Source organism: Cordyceps javanica, chromosome 6 (assembly GCF_051103115.1).
Source record: "Cordyceps javanica chromosome 6, complete sequence".
Classification (NCBI taxonomy): Eukaryota; Fungi; Ascomycota; class Sordariomycetes; order Hypocreales; family Cordycipitaceae; genus Cordyceps; species Cordyceps javanica.
The window spans coordinates 1,705,685-1,720,541 of NC_139300.1; the positions used below are offsets into that span (position 1 = coordinate 1,705,685).

General features: G+C 55.5%; 4 protein-coding genes across 4 annotated transcripts; 1 reads left to right on the forward strand and 3 right to left on the reverse strand.

Moving 5' to 3' along the window:
- Window positions 1–101: 101 nt before the first annotated feature.
- V2A60_008959 (uncharacterized protein) lies at window positions 102–1,421 on the reverse strand (the record flags this gene model as incomplete). The annotated part of the gene is made up of 1 exon (XM_083260229.1): window positions 102–1,421. The coding sequence occupies one exon, from the start codon at window positions 1,419–1,421 to the stop codon at window positions 102–104; it is 1,320 nt and encodes a 439-aa protein (XP_083116355.1).
- A 602-nt stretch (window positions 1,422–2,023) lies between these two features.
- Window positions 2,024–2,671, reverse strand: V2A60_008960 (gamma-glutamylcyclotransferase family protein; the record flags this gene model as incomplete). Its single annotated transcript, XM_083260230.1, has 1 exon — window positions 2,024–2,671. One exon carries the CDS (start codon window positions 2,669–2,671, stop codon window positions 2,024–2,026), a length of 648 nt encoding a protein of 215 aa, XP_083116356.1.
- An 876-nt stretch (window positions 2,672–3,547) lies between these two features.
- Window positions 3,548–6,317, reverse strand: V2A60_008961 (kinase-like domain-containing protein; the record flags this gene model as incomplete). The annotated part of the gene is made up of 2 exons (XM_083260231.1): window positions 3,548–5,851; window positions 5,910–6,317. 2 exons carry the CDS (start codon window positions 6,315–6,317, stop codon window positions 3,548–3,550), a joined length of 2,712 nt encoding a protein of 903 aa, XP_083116357.1.
- A 7,103-nt stretch (window positions 6,318–13,420) lies between these two features.
- V2A60_008962 (P-loop containing nucleoside triphosphate hydrolase protein) lies at window positions 13,421–14,560 on the forward strand (the record flags this gene model as incomplete). Its single annotated transcript, XM_083260232.1, has 4 exons — window positions 13,421–13,483; window positions 13,592–13,777; window positions 13,832–14,362; window positions 14,423–14,560. The coding sequence occupies 4 exons, from the start codon at window positions 13,421–13,423 to the stop codon at window positions 14,558–14,560; spliced, it is 918 nt and encodes a 305-aa protein (XP_083116358.1).
- Between the last annotated feature and the right edge of the window lie 297 nt (window positions 14,561–14,857).

Consider the following 14,857-nt stretch of genomic DNA (forward strand, 5'->3'; position numbering starts at 1 on the left):
AGGTCTATTCTACTTTTGTAGTCTATTCATGTTCCACATCTACTTGCTAATATCACAGTCCATGTCCGGCTCTTCCATCATACAAACACCCACCGTCTTCTCTAGTAAAACACCTCGCCCTTCATCAGAACCCTCGCCGTACGTAACAGCTTCGCGGCCTTGATTTCACCGTCCACAATCGTAGTGCCCACGTCGACCAAGCCGCTCGGGTGGGCGATGCGCACCGCCGCGGCCTCGGCCGGCCGGCCCGCGTCCCGCAGCATGTCCCAGGCCAGGGTGCCGGGCATGCGGGCGGCGGCGCCCAGGCACAGCGCCAGCGTCAGCGGCACCGCCTTGTGCGCCTGGCCCATGCTCATGGCGCGGCAGCGAATGTCCACCGTGCCGTCGTCGTTGTCTCCGACGTCGTCCGCCGCCGCTCCGGACGGCGGGAACAGCAGCACAATCTTGGGCACGCTCTCCGTGTCCGGATCCATGCCCATCATGGCGGCGCCGCGCCGGCGCAGCGCCTCCAGACGGGCCTTGAGCGCGGCGTCGGCCTCGATGGCCGCCGGCGTGGGAGGCTCCGCGGCGGGCGACAAGCCCAGGTCGGCGCCGGCGACGAAGACGCCCGGGTTGCCGACATCGACGAGGGACGCGCGCGTCGAGGTCCCGTCCGGCAGGTCCAGCGCGTCGACGGGGCGGCCGGTCGGCAGGGCGCGGCCCGTCTTGGCGCCCGCGGGGTCGAGGAAGCTCATGGTGACGGGCGACTGCGCGCCCGGCACGCCGTCCATGACGTAGTCGCCCGCGGGGCAGTAAGCGAGCGTGTCGGGGTCGACGCGGAACGTGGCCTCGACGACCTTGCTCGTGTTGGTGTTGAAGAGGCGCAGCGTCGCCCACCACCGCGCGCCGTCCGGGCCCGACGACGACGACGACGACGACGACACCAGCGCCGGCTTGTCCGCCTCCCGCACGTAGTCGCCGCCCATGTCCCACGCGGCGGGGCCGACGACGCTCGACATGTTGCCGCAGTTGCCGGCCGCGTCGATGGCGCCGTCGCGGATGCCCACCTGCACAAACGTGTAGGCGACGTGCGCGTCGACGTCCGGCGGCGGCGCCGACAGCACCACCAGCTTCGACGTCGAGCTCACGCCCGAGCCCATGCCGTCGAGCTGCCGCCCGTGCCGCGGGTCGGGCGAGCCCATCGCCGGCGCGAGCACCGACGTCCAGCCCGACGGCGGCGGCAGGTCGGCGGAGCGGATCACGAGCCCGTTGGAGGTGCCGCCGCGGACGAACCACGCCGGGAAGCTGCGCAGGCCTGCCGTCGTCGTCTTGTGCGCGGCGCGGGCGTGCTGCTGCGCGGGGGGGACTGTGGCGCGGGCGTGCGACCGGGGGGTGCACGCGCGCCGCAGCAGCAGCGTAGATGTTAACGCTGGCCGGCGCATGGCTTGGAATTTGGTGCAGAAGTTCTCTTCCTTATTCTCTTCCCGACGATGCGTTTGGCCGTGAGCAGTTTCGTTGCGTGCTGTGGTCGGTGGATCGGTTTGGTCTGGAGCTTTTGGCGGAGAAGTGGTGTCGTTTGCTTCTCGGCCCGCGCCGAAGTCTCACATGTCCGAGATTCGGCGATGCGGATTCAAGAACGGCCGGGAGTAATTGCGGCAGTACAGTGCTCATGGGATTTTTATTTTATTTTATTTTTCAATTTCTATTGATGAGTAAGATCGCTAGCTGAAAAGCAAATAGAAAAGCTAAGGAATACGAAAACTACCAAATTTGAGCGGCGTTGAATTCCATCGAGCTGCACAAGTTGCAGCTCCACGTCCGGCTGGCTGCCTGTGCTGCCTAGCCGCTCACGCGGCCCCCAGACGTTGACGATGCATGATTTGCGATGCGTATAAAAGTGCAAGATTCCCATTTCCCATTCAAAGTGCACTCTTTGCACTTTGAATCTCTCATTTTTTCCCCTCTGTCCGCCCAACCCCCCCCCCCCCCCCCCAGTCAACGCTTTCTCGAGCACCACCAAGCCAACACCAGAGAAACTGTTTACTTAGGTGCTCTTCCACCACTTCCTCATGACACGGTTCGCGTACTCTTCGTCCATGCCCCAGTTGCGCACCGCGTCCTCGATGCCCCTCTCCATGCGGCCAATGTACTCCTGCCGGGGCACGCCCGCGCGCGCGCGCCGCTCGTCGACGTACACGAGCGCCCTGACCGCCTTGCCGCCGTCCGGGACGGGCTTGCCGTCGCCGTCGCGGACCCAGCGCACGTCGCACTGCAGCTTGTCGTACGCCCCGACGCTGCCGCCCTCGGGCGCCACGCCTTCAAAGACGTCGAGGCAGGCCTCGTCGCGCGGTGGCAGCAGGTACAGCAGGCCGTAGACGCCGCCGCCGCCGACTCCCCCAACAGCCTCGTCCGCCGCGGCGTCGGCGTCGGCGTAGGACGGGTGCGACGGCGCGACCACGTTGGCGAAGCCGCGCTCGTTGATGATCCACCGCCAGCCCGGCAGGAAGCCGAGGCCGATGGCGGTGGAAAAGGGGCAGCGCGCCCGCATCTGTGCCGTGGAGAGGTTGCTGCCGTACGCAAAGTAGAGGATCTCGTGGCGGTTCTCCTCCACGACGGTCAGGACGCTGTCCTGTGACTGCTGGCTGTCGTCTGACGCCTCCATGTAGGTGGTGGTTTGTGTGTTGTCCGTCATGGCTTGCTTGGCCTGGTACTGTTATGATTGAAACGGTTTGTCTCTTGTTTCGGTGAGATGAAAAGGAAGAAAAAGAATTGGTGTTACGGTCCAAGGGGAGACAGAGAATGAAAAAAGGTGATGATAACACCAAACCCGACGCCGCCCACAAATGTAGGTTGCAGCTCACAGGTTGGGCAACAAATACAAAACAAGGGTCTCTCCCCCTCCCTCGCCCCTCTCCATTCACGCCATGTCATATTCTTACACATGGTCATATGTTCATTCGGATTGTCACTCATTCACTATCTGGGGCCTCAAGGTGAGACTTTTTACACTTTGTTACTGGTCTGTTACAACGCTGCCTTGTTTGCCCTGACATGACGTCTGGTGGCCCGTTTTGGCCGCCCAGCGATTTAGGCAGATGCGGGCTCGGCCGCGGATGTCGACCCGCCACCCCCCCCCCCCCCCTTCCATGGGCTCGTTGGCTTGATGCGTAGTCAAGCATGGCGACATAACAAAACTCGTGCCGATGCTCATCTTGCATGTGGTCATCGGGTTGGCCGAATCAGCCTTCTGGGTGGCTGTGCTGACAAAAGACAATCACTTAGCATGAAAACAAGGAAAACCACGGATAATAGTCGTATCTATTCATGTCCTTCGTATAGCCCCCCAACTCTAAATTACAATTCGATGCCGTAGCTATGTTCTTTTCGTATGCAACAAAAATAAATACTCTTCGTAGCCACTTGGGCTAAATCTCTGGTCCGCGACTCCTCAGCTTCATCTAGTAATGTGTCCCCTCAGCGTACATGCCCGCTGGCTGGCAAGACTTGTGGCAACCGAGTCCAGCCCAATGCCAGTCAGTCTCGTCATACAACTCCGACATTAATAAAATCAAGTAATGGGGCTGAGAAACGGGCTGAGCATCAATTCGTCTGCGTTTGGCCGCAAGTCGTGATTCAATTCAAAGGTCTGATTCAGGAATTTCTTGGCGTCCGCGCTCGCATTTTCGGGGATCGTCGGCGAGGCCTTGCCGCCACCAATCTTGAAAATGGCCTGCAGCTGACTGCAGTCGGGGAAGGGGTGCGTGCCCGTCATCATCTCGACAACCAAGCAGCCCAACGACCAAATATCTGCCTTGCGCGTGTACGACGTCTGCTTCACCACCTCGGGCGCCATCCAAAAGACCGAGCCTTGCAGCGAGGGCCTGTGCTTGGCGTTCTTAGCGCCGCCCAACAGGTTGGAGGCCTCAAGCTTCTTCGAGATGCCAAAGTCGGAAATCTTGATGGTGCCCTTGTTGTCGACCAGAATGTTGGCGCCCTTGATGTCACGGTGAATAATGTCGCGCTCGTGGAGATACGAGAGGCCGGTCAAGATTTGACGCACAAAGCTGCGCACCAGCGGCTCGCCAAGTGCACCATACGAGTTGAGCATGGTCTGCACGGAGCCGCCAGCAACGTACTCGAGGAAAATGTTGAGGTTGCTGTCTGACGAGCTGCAGCCCAGATACTGCACGATGTTGGGGTGTCTGAGTTCTCGTAGCAGTCCAATCTCCCGCTTCAGCGCGTCAATCATACTCTTCTTGCGCGTGTCACTGGCGCTCAGCGTCCCGGAAGGAGTCTCAACCTGCTTGACAGCGAGGAGCTCACCAGTGACGGCGTGCAAAGCAAGGTACACGGAGCCGAAGGAACCTTGGCCGATCAGCGCTCCCTTCATCCACTTGTTATCATCCCAAGAATCACCATCCAAGAAACTCTGCAGCTCCTCGTCCTCATCCTCGCCATCATTGGTCAGAGCTTGTTTGATGTCGTGCAGCGGTGCCGAGCCAGTGGAGCCTTCACCGTCAAAGTAGCTCATGACGCCAGCCAGAGTAAGGCTTCCAGCAGCGGTGTCCGAAGTACTCTCAGTGAAAGAGACGTAGGATTTGCGGTCGGGCTCCGACGGCGTCTCCTCCTGCAGCGTATCCAGCATAGAGGATGAAATGGAATCGCGGTGGTATAAGCTGCGGGCATCTCTGGAGCGGACCTTGGCAATGTGGGTGTTACCATTAAGCCAAGAATCCGCAATTGTCGGCATTGGAGGTGCATCCTGGACGCTAGAGGCAAAGCTAAGGCTACTCGCGACACTAAGACGGCTGTTGATTCTGCTCAGGCGTGTTGAGCGGCGCATGGAGAGACGGGCTGTACGGTCAATCTCTTCGCGGGGGTGGTCGGGGAAATAAGATGTGAGATCAGATGCAATGAGTTCGCTTGGCGGTCGCAGACCGCCAAATTGACGCAACCCGATGCTGCTGCTCTTGCTCTGCGGTCTCGCCTCCGAGGTTGGTGATGGCCGCTCCAGCTCCCGCATGGCAGCCTTGTAGTATTCGTCGCGATCGCGGAACAAGAGTGGGGAGAGCGGCTGTTGCAATTCTTCATTCCAGTTCTCGCCCAGCAGTTTCTGGACCTTGACCTGGCTGCGCTTGTCGACCGACTCGAGCGCACGGGTGTGCTTCTGCTGCTCCTCTTCCAGAGCAATAGCCGCGGCCCGCTGCAGCTCAGCCTCTCCAGGCTCACCCGCGGGGACGCGGCGCAGAATGAGGCGGTTGCGTTCGGGCCGACGCTGATCCTTGATGATACGCCAGAGCTCTGTATCGCCTAGGCGTCTGCATTCGCGAGGGTCTGGGTCGAGGCCGGTGAGAACCCAGAAACAATAATTCCTCTCGTGATCCTCGCGCAGCGAAAACTTGCGGAGTGTTACACGCATGACGTCCTCGCAGGTATTGCATTCGGCGATCTTGACGACTTTGGTGACACCGCCAGTGGAGATGACCCGGATAACGTCTTGTCCTTGCGGCAGAGCTGCCATAAGAGAGCCATCCATGCTAGAGTTGTTTCTCGTATGAGCCGTGGGGAGCCGTCCAGATGCTTCCCCTTCGGCAGAGCCAGGTATTCTGGAGCTGGCATTTGGTGTGGCGTTGCTCATGTAGCCAGGGAATCTTTGCTGCCTGGCGGAGCGCAGTTCGCCTGAGGCGGGTGGGGAGGAAGATCTGTGAGAGCGATCGATTTCGAGCGGTGGTGGTATATCGACTTGTCTTGAGTATCGCCGATTCATGGGGGTGGGATTTGTGCTGTTGCTGCTGTTGTTGCGGAGGTTGAGGGGGCGGGGTGAGACGCCAGGAGCAGATATGGATATTGGTTCAAGAGCAGCAAACGAATCCTGGAAGCACCGTTAGCTTGGTGAAGGACATCGGGGCGTGGTGCCAACATAAACGCACCCTACTTCTCTTCTTTTGATTGGCGTAGGCTTTTGTTCGCAGCTTCTTGATGCAGAGGAAGAGGCGGACGCGATCGCCGACCTTGTCGATGCCCATTTCCTTGAGGACATCCTTGTCCATTTCCAAGAGGTTCTGGCCATTGATGTTGTTCTTACGAAAGAGCTTCTCGTACTCGCCACACTTGACACTGACGAGGTAGTCGCAGACACGGTCCTCGTCCCAGTTCTTGACTGAGTCGGGGCCGTCCGACTCAGAAAACTCGGACTCGGTCGGGCTGGCAAAGGTCTGCGGGGAGTTGGCGATGTTGGGGATGCGGCGGGCGGTGGGCAGACCGGACTGGATCGTGTTGGCAGCCAGACCAGCTGTGCTGATGGACGAGCCAGCGAATGGCGGCTTGGTGGCCAGCATGGTGGCGTCTCGTCTTGGTGTGTTGATTTGCCCGAGTGCGTATGACGAGTTGCTGCTGTGGAGGGCGATCAAGTCGTATGGGTCGTCGAGAGAAAGGGCAGAAGATGTCGAGGTGACTTTTGGATTAAGCGTAGAGGTTCGGGTTCGGGTTCGCAAGCAATCCACCAGGCGGCTCGACCGCAAGGCCTTGAACGTGGTGCGGGCGTTTCGGGGAAGAAAGAAAGGCAGCCAGAGTCGTATTTGTAAAGCGATATGGGATAAAACGAGAAGAAGGAAGAAACAGAGCAGAATGCAAAGAAACGGTAAGAAAGAAACGGCAGTTCTATTAGGAGTCCCCCGCCGGGTCAAACAACACAAAAAAAGAAGAGAAGAACAGAGGTTGTTGGAGAGGAGAGGATGGCGAGATGTGTAAAAGAAGTAGTGGTGTTGCTTGCGCCCGGGGCTTGGGTAATGAGCCAGGGGAGGAGGGGCGAAAAGGTCAAGAGAGGCGTTAAGGCCGTGTTTCCAAACGTTGTTAGGGGTGTGGTGGTGTGCGTGCAGCGGCGGCGCGCCGGGAGGTGGGCTGAGCTGGCTGGGCCGGGACGGTGAGCAAAGCGAGCAAGCGAGCAAGCAAGCGAGCAAGCAAGCAAAAAGCCGTTGGGAGTGTTTGGGAGCAGCTGGCCGCGAGGCGAGGCTCCAGCAGAGAGTTATGGTTAGAGCAGGGTGGTTGGTGGTGGGTGGGCGTGGTCGTGGCGTTGACGTTTGTGTGCACGGAAGTTCTTCAACGCCGCCGACCCGCTTTGGGGAGATAAGGAGAAGGGCGAAAAGAGGAAAAAAATCGACGACGGAAATCAGTGGTGCAGAAGGCTGGTTGACGGAGACGGCAAGTAGCCTACCCAGACAGTCTGTAGACCGGGCAGGTACCCGAGTTGAGTGCTCAGTGCGTTGGTAAGCTGAGGCTGGCCGGCTCGCTCGCTCGCTCTCTCGCCCAAGCACGTTGTAGCAGTAAGCGCCCGCGAAGACAAGGGGGGGTGGTTCAATGCGACGACGACGACCTCGTTTTTGGACAAGCCGGAGGATGGACGATGGGGTGTGAGGAGCACCGGCGGGGGGGGGGAGAACAAGGGCCTTTTTTCCAACCCTCCCAACTCGTCACTTTGTCTCTCCTTTCCGGACCAAAAATAACGGGCGGTGGCAATTCAGCAGCACGATTGGCCCCCAAGGTCCCCTGTAATTTCAGACCCCGCCTAGCCTGGTTGATTCGCTATTTTTTGTGTGAATATGGATATATGTGTACTGATAGACTGAGTAAGTACTGAGTATGCGTGTAGGCGTCGTGTCTTGGGTCGCAGATATTGCCAGTCAAGCAGAACCGCAGGAAAAAAAGAAAAAAAAAGAGGATCCCTCCACTGACAGCAGTGTGCAATTTAATTACAAGGGGGGATGGGAGATGGAGAGGGGGAGGCGCATGGAACGGGATGCGGGGGATAGCAGTGATGTTATAAACAGTTTGTTATTGTTGCCGTCTCTTTTTTTTCCCTTTTCTTCTTCTTCTTCTCTTTTTTTTTTTTTTTTGCTGCGGCTCTTTGCCTTTTTCCACCTTCTTCTAAGGTATCATTAAAACGTGCAGAATACCTAGAGAAATGCGTTGCTCAAGGTCAATGCAAAGTACCTAGCCAAGTACCTCCCTAGCTACCATGCTGACTGGGCCCTGCAGGGTCATCGTCCCTCTCCGTCCCCCCCTCCACCTTCCATGCGCCCTGGCCAATATGAAACGCTATACTGCTGAGTATACCTTTGCCTAGGTAGTTGAGTATCGTCAATAGTCGTCGGAATCCCGAATCATGCATCCTTTTTTTTTTCACCTGACTTCTTTTTTTTTTTTAAACTTTGGAATCCAAAACTTCTACCGTCATCCTATTTTTCCCCTCATTACTCATCCCGTGCCGAGGTCGCATCTATTTACGGCCTGCCTGCGCACAACCTGCAGGCTGTGCATGTTGAAACACTCTATTCCTTTCTGGCCCGCACATGGCGAGGAGGATAGGAGGGGCAGGAGGGGCGGCCTGCCTTTGCTGGGATCCTTCCATCCTCCATCCGCCAGCCAGCCAGTCAGCCGTATCAAGCACAGCATCTGTATCTGCGGGCGGGACCCGTCTCAACATTCTTTTTTTTTTTTTTTGCCGTGCGGTGTCCGTGATGGTCAGACTGAAAGATGAATACTGAGAAAAAAGACCATCCATCCTTTTGAAGTGAAGATCACTTCTCAACTCTATTGGCATTGACCAGGTTTCTTTACCTCATATCTGGGATGTGTCTGTTTCATGACCTTGCCAGATTATAAAAATAAAAATAAAATAAAAACGAGAGAGAAAGATAAAGAGAGAGAGAGAGCCTAGTCTCACGGCCGTGCTCAGCGTCGACACCGTTTTGCCCGAGGAAACATGCGACCACTGAGTAGGCAATCCGGAGGAAACTATACGTATCATCAATCCTGCCATGTAGCCCCGTCGTCATTGTTCAACAACCCGATTTGGTTGGTATGCCTCTTGATTCTTTTTCTTTGCAGAGCCCCCCGTCAGGGTAGCAGCCCCACGCTAGTTCTGTCTCGCTGTATCAAGATATCAGGATGGCTGCCCGGGGGGGGGGGCCGCATGCATTACAGAGAGCCATCACGAGAAACGACACCTCTTTGCCGTAAACTATATACTATCCCACTTCCTTACTCATCATGCTCAATCACCTCATCTCGACTCTGATGGCATTGCGTCTCTCCGTCTCCGCGTCCTTTCCCCCGTCTAGAGTTCCGCCCCCCCCCCCCCAACCCCCCCCCCCCCCCCCCCCCCCCCCCCTCCTCATGTGCCCTGTCGCCTTGACTCGCCCCTTGTCGCATCGTCACCCAGCGCCCGACCGGTGATAGGCCCGACGCCACAAAGAGATGAAACCGACCACGTTTCGCCCGACCAGGGCCTTGCGCACTCAGCTCCGGGCCTTCCAAGGCTATGAGTACGTAATCCGTAAAGTGGTCATTCTTTTTTCTTTTCCCCCATCGCGCCCACCGCTTATCGAGTTGGTCCCAAAGCAGGCGAGGGGGGATCGGACCCTGTCGCCTGTCAATGTCCACACTACTATTACTCAGTAACTAACCACTATGCCACTTTGTTCCATCTTCCCTGCTTTGGCCGTCATAATTACGTACCATGTCTTGCGAGGCAGCCAATCCCCGCCCTACTGTAACTACAGAACAGACCCCAAGGAATGTGGCCCTCCGGAACCTGTGGCTACTGATGTTTGAGCCTGGGCATCTGTGCGAAACAAAGTTTCCCTGCAACACCTCGCCATCAGTGCCGACATGTTTCTGTAAGCGGCCTTTCGGAAATATTTCTATGCTATTTCCTTCACTGCTTCAATCTTTCCTCCTCAACTTTCCTCATTGGCTTTGACTGTCTCAATCCCCGACGCATCCATGCCAACATGCATACGTTCAAACATGCATGCACTCCTTTGTACATATATCGCTCCCAAATGAAGTGGCTTAAATCTCATCGGCCACGGGCATGTTGACGCCCGTCTACTCAACTTACACGCCCGGCTTCTCCCTCGTCCCACGTGTAGGTCTCACAAAGTTCCGTTTCAGGCCAGGAAACACACGACCTGCCAAGCGGCCTCGTGCCTCGTCTGCGGCAAAACTTTCTTTCTTTCTTTTCTGTCTTTTTTTTTTTGCCTCTCTTTTGCGTCCCCTCCAATACGTTTACAGCCTCTCGGGGAACTCAATCACCTCGCACCTCGTAGCTTGGCCTCGACAGAAAGTCATTTGCTCGCCGGTGTTTCGCATGATTGCTAGTTTGCAACTCGATCATGCCTAGTCAAGTTTAATAAAAAAAAACACAGTCGAAGAATAAAAAAAACATCCCAGTCTCAAGCGCGCCACATTTTGCCGTTGCTGATGGGTGACAAGGCGCGGTGGGGCAAAGAAGAGCTGAAACGGCGCTGCATTGGTACGACGTAGATGACGGCAGCACCGTTCGTCGTGGTCGTCTATTTAGCTTTTTCATGCCGACAACGGGAGGTCTCTTTATTCATGCGCTTCTTCGGGCACAATCCGGCCTTTGCGTAGATGCGCATAGCCAACCGAGCATTGCGGCGCTGCCATGCCGGCAACAGTGTTTCACCACCACCCGCCTGCCGCCAGGTGCCGAGCCGGTCTATGCACGACAGAGGGTACTGGAGTCAGAAACCTCGGATGCTTTCTCAATCATATGAAAAAAGTTGAAGAGAGAAGAGAGAAGATCATGAAGAAATAAGTGACATAGTGTGTGCTAGCTCAATTATTTCAGCCGTTTTCCTTTTGTTCTTTCTTTCCCTTTTTTTTGATTTGCGGATATAACCTCGCCTCAGCCAACACGGCACACTAGACGGCGCGCATACGCAGAGCGCTACGAGCTCGGGGAAGATGGCTTGGCTATTCTTAGTCTCTTGTTTTTTCTGTTGGCTCAGAACCTGTATGTGTCACGGGCTTTGCGTTTAACCTCGTGAAACTCCTCGTCTGGTTCGCCCGCGCTCTGATTGTCGCTGTACGAGAAAATTGAAAAGAGTATACACGGCAAGATTCGAAAACCGAGACGGATAGCTCCGAAGGGAGAGACAATGAACAAATCTCTCATTTTCACAATAAATCTACGCATTACTTGAGTATTGTGAGGCCTAATGAAGAGCAGGAGTCACATACACGTCTTCTACTCCATCGACAAACGCGAAGATATACTTTTGCCAGAGAACTATGGGGAGGATTGAACGTTGAGAGAGTGTATCTCTTACTTGTTCCATCATTTTCAAGTCGATGCACTATCGATAGTCGTTATCAAGATTCATTGGTCTCACAGGGTCTTCTATGAGGCTAGTCGTATGTGCCGTACCGGAGGTCTATGGGAACCTGGAGCAGCGATTGCGTGACACTGAGATGAAGCCAGGTCTTAGTGAACCCCGCGATAGGCGCTGATGGGGTAATTTGCAGCTTGCAATCAACATGGCTGCACAGTCATGTCTCTTTATCGACAACAGACGGCTAAAGCAGATCTGCGCGGTGACGTAGGCGCCATTGTCCCCAATCAAATCTCAGCTGCAGCTCCATATGTTCGCATCTCGTTCCACGCACACAAGAAATCCCATTGCTTGCAATACCGGTGTTGCATGTATCCATCGCAGACGCCGCAAGAAACAAAAAAGGAACGAAAAAGGAAAGGAAATATGGTGCGAAAAGCTCTCCTTGATTCGGTCCCTTTAGCTCTCTCTCTCCCCTCCCGCCTCTGTCACGAGCGCCGTACTGACGGCATTGTCCCCTCACCATGACGGGGAAGGCTTGCGCTTCCAACGTCATGATGGAAGAGACTGGCAATTCGATCTTCTCGGGCCATCGGTAGTGGGTGGAGTGGGTTCAGCGGCCCCTCCACACCTCGCCCCTTGCCTGCAGCGGCGTTTCCCCCCTCCCAATGACATTGTTCCAAGGCTGTTCCGTTCATCGATAGCAAAGTTTTTTTATTTGGTTTTTTTTTAATAAAGTTCGTTCTTGCTCAGCCCTTGTCATTCTGGTCATTTGTACAGGCAGGGTTTCTTGGCTTTGAGCGATTTTATGCGGAAGCTGGTCGTGTGCTGTTGGTGTGTCCTTGGAGAGCCGGTTTGAATGCACGCCATTCCATCTGATGCGCGGCACCGCCGCTTGCATACCTATCAGTAACTAGCCTGCCTGCTATCTAGGTACTACCTACCGAGGAGGGGGATCCCCTTCCAGAAGCTCTGATAAGTCACCTCTCTTGGCAGGTGGCAGGTACTTGCTTGTTTGCACTATTTCTATACTTACGGATAAAGGGGACAAGTACAAGTAACCACCGAGGCAGAGATGGCAGCCTCACCAACCACACACTCACACACACGCACATATAGAGAGATGGCGTCCTGTGGCTTGCATGCGCCAGCACATCAACACGGAGGAGGGATTTTTGTATTTGTCGTCTTGTCTTCAACGCTTTCTATTGCTTGATTGTACTCTTCTTTTCTCGGCATTGCGACGGCGGCTGCTAAAAAAAGGCCAGAAGAAGCAAAAAAAAAAGAAACACAGGAAACAGGTGGCAAGCCCAGCAAAAGCTGGAGCCGCGGTCCCACGCCCAGCCTATCCAGAGCCGCCTCAACCCTCCCATCTCCCAGCAAGTCATGCAAAACCATGGCAGACCGCTAGCAGCAATGCGATATGTCACTAAAAACTGCATTTGTCTCTTTTTTTCTTCCTTTTCCTCAGTCGAAATACATAGAACATTTTGATATAATCTCTTCACGGTGTCTTTCGGCTATTTTCTTTTCTCTTTTCTTCTTTCGCTTCTGAGCGAGGATCCGGAATGTCTCCCAATCATATGTACCCAGTTGCCCATGATCTCTTGGGATTGGGTGCCACATGGGGAGGAGCCTCGAGCGGGGACCTGAGGCTCTAAACCTCCGTTAGAACCTGCGCTTGGAGCGGGGAGTCCGTTGCTGCTTTTGCGATGGTATAGATTGAACGGGCCATTGATTTTTTTCCTTTTTTTGAGTTTGACGTGGCGAGGGGGTGGGTGCCCTTGCATCTTTTTTTTTTCCTTGACGAAAGTGTCTGGGATGCAATGACTTCGGCTCATCGCTGCCGGTCTAGACTATTCAACACGGTTGCGCCACAATCCCAGTCTCGAGGACAGCCGGCTTCTCTTGCTCTCTTGGGGAACGATGGCTCGGTAGGAATAGAGTTTAGGAAATACCGCCCCGATGCCAATCGTCCGACGAGCCGCAGGTACACACACAGGCACACAAGCACCCCCGGCCGACCGACCGCCCACGTACCTAAAGCGGCACCGATAGCTCCAAGCCATGCAACGTCGACATCAGGTACTTCGAAACTCCCAGACCTATCTCTGCCGATGTCCCGATCGTTATATTTAAGGTCGTGCATTTCTCCATTCGTTGCCTGGTGGTGACAGAATACCTTGCTCTTTCTCTCATTTCTCTTTTGGTTCTTCTCTTGATTCCCGTTTCCCTTTCACGTCTCCAACTGTTTCTCTTCCACTGGGCCTTGAAACCTTTCAAGCGCGATAGCAACACCAACAATGGCTCCTCGACCCATCTTTACTCTTACACACCCACGAGCATGCTCCACGGCTTTTGAACGGGTATGCTTCTAATCACGGTCGCTTTCTTGGGCTCTCTGCCGAGTGTCAGGGAACATGCGACACCCATTGACCTGAATCCCGTGGCTGACAGTTCTTGCCTCGAAACAGGTATTCATGACCCGTCGTGATATCCTGGAGTGCTCCCATGAGCCCTTTGCCGATGCCTTCTACCTGGGCCCAGAGCTCATGAGCGAGCGCTTCAAGGACGAGGCCGCCGACCGCGGGTCCCTGGGCATGTCCTGCTCCGATACCTTCCAGACCGTGTTGGACAGCTTTGCCCAGATGCAGTCTCAGGTCCGTATTCTCCCGCCGACCCGGTTCTTTGAGCAAGCACTCACCTCTTTCTAGGGAAAGCGACTCTTCATCAAAGACATGGCATACTACGTGATGCAGCCCGAGGGCAGGCCCACCAGCATCGCTCCGTCCGTGAGCAGCCGTCCGGAGCCCGGCAACCCGACCGTGCTGCCCCTCGACGTCCTGAGCAAGTTTCACTTCACCTTCCTCATCCGCCACCCGCGCCGCTCCATCCCGTCGTACTGGCGCTGCTGCCTCCCGCCGCTGAGCGACCGCAACGGCTTCCCCTACTTCCTCCCCAGCGAGGCCGGTTACGAGGAGCTCGTCCGCCTCTTTGACTATCTGCTTGAAAGCGGTGTCACCGACAAGGAGCACCTGACCGTCCTCGACGCCGACGACCTCCTCGATGGCCCCGAGGAAATGATCCGCATGTTCTGCGAGCGCACCGGCATCGATTACTCGCCCTCGATGCTCGAGTGGTCCGAGGAGGACGGCAGGATCGCCAGGGAGAAGTTTGCCAAGTTTGACGGCTTCCACGATGACTGCCTTCGCACCACGCGTCTCGAGGGCAGGTCCCACGCACAGGTGAGCTCTTCTTCTCTGCGGCAGCATTTCTGGACAATCTTGTCGCTAACCAATGTACAGAAAATCTCAACTGTCGAGTCTGAAGACGCCGAGTGGCTCAAGAAATACGGCCCCGAGGCGCAAAAGATTATCCGCCAAACTGTCAATGACAATATTCCTTACTACGAGTATCTGAAGCAGTTCTGTATGAAAGCTTAAGAGAACCGCGGCCGGAAACTCGTGGGTAGCGTTTTATTTTGTCGGCTTGGTCCTGGCTTGCTTTAATGACTTGAACGATTGATTTTCGCCCCGTTTCGCGAGGCCCCCAGCTGCATACAAGTTGGACTTGTCACTCTACTTTTTTTTTCTTTACTTTGCTCTGTTCAAGAGGCGGCCTTGCACGGGATTTTATGCATGGGTATACGAGGATATATTCTAGGGCTTGATGCTCCGCTGGTTATGGTTTGTGCTTACTATTACAATATCTCTTTTCTTTTGCGCGCTGGTTCGCCCAGT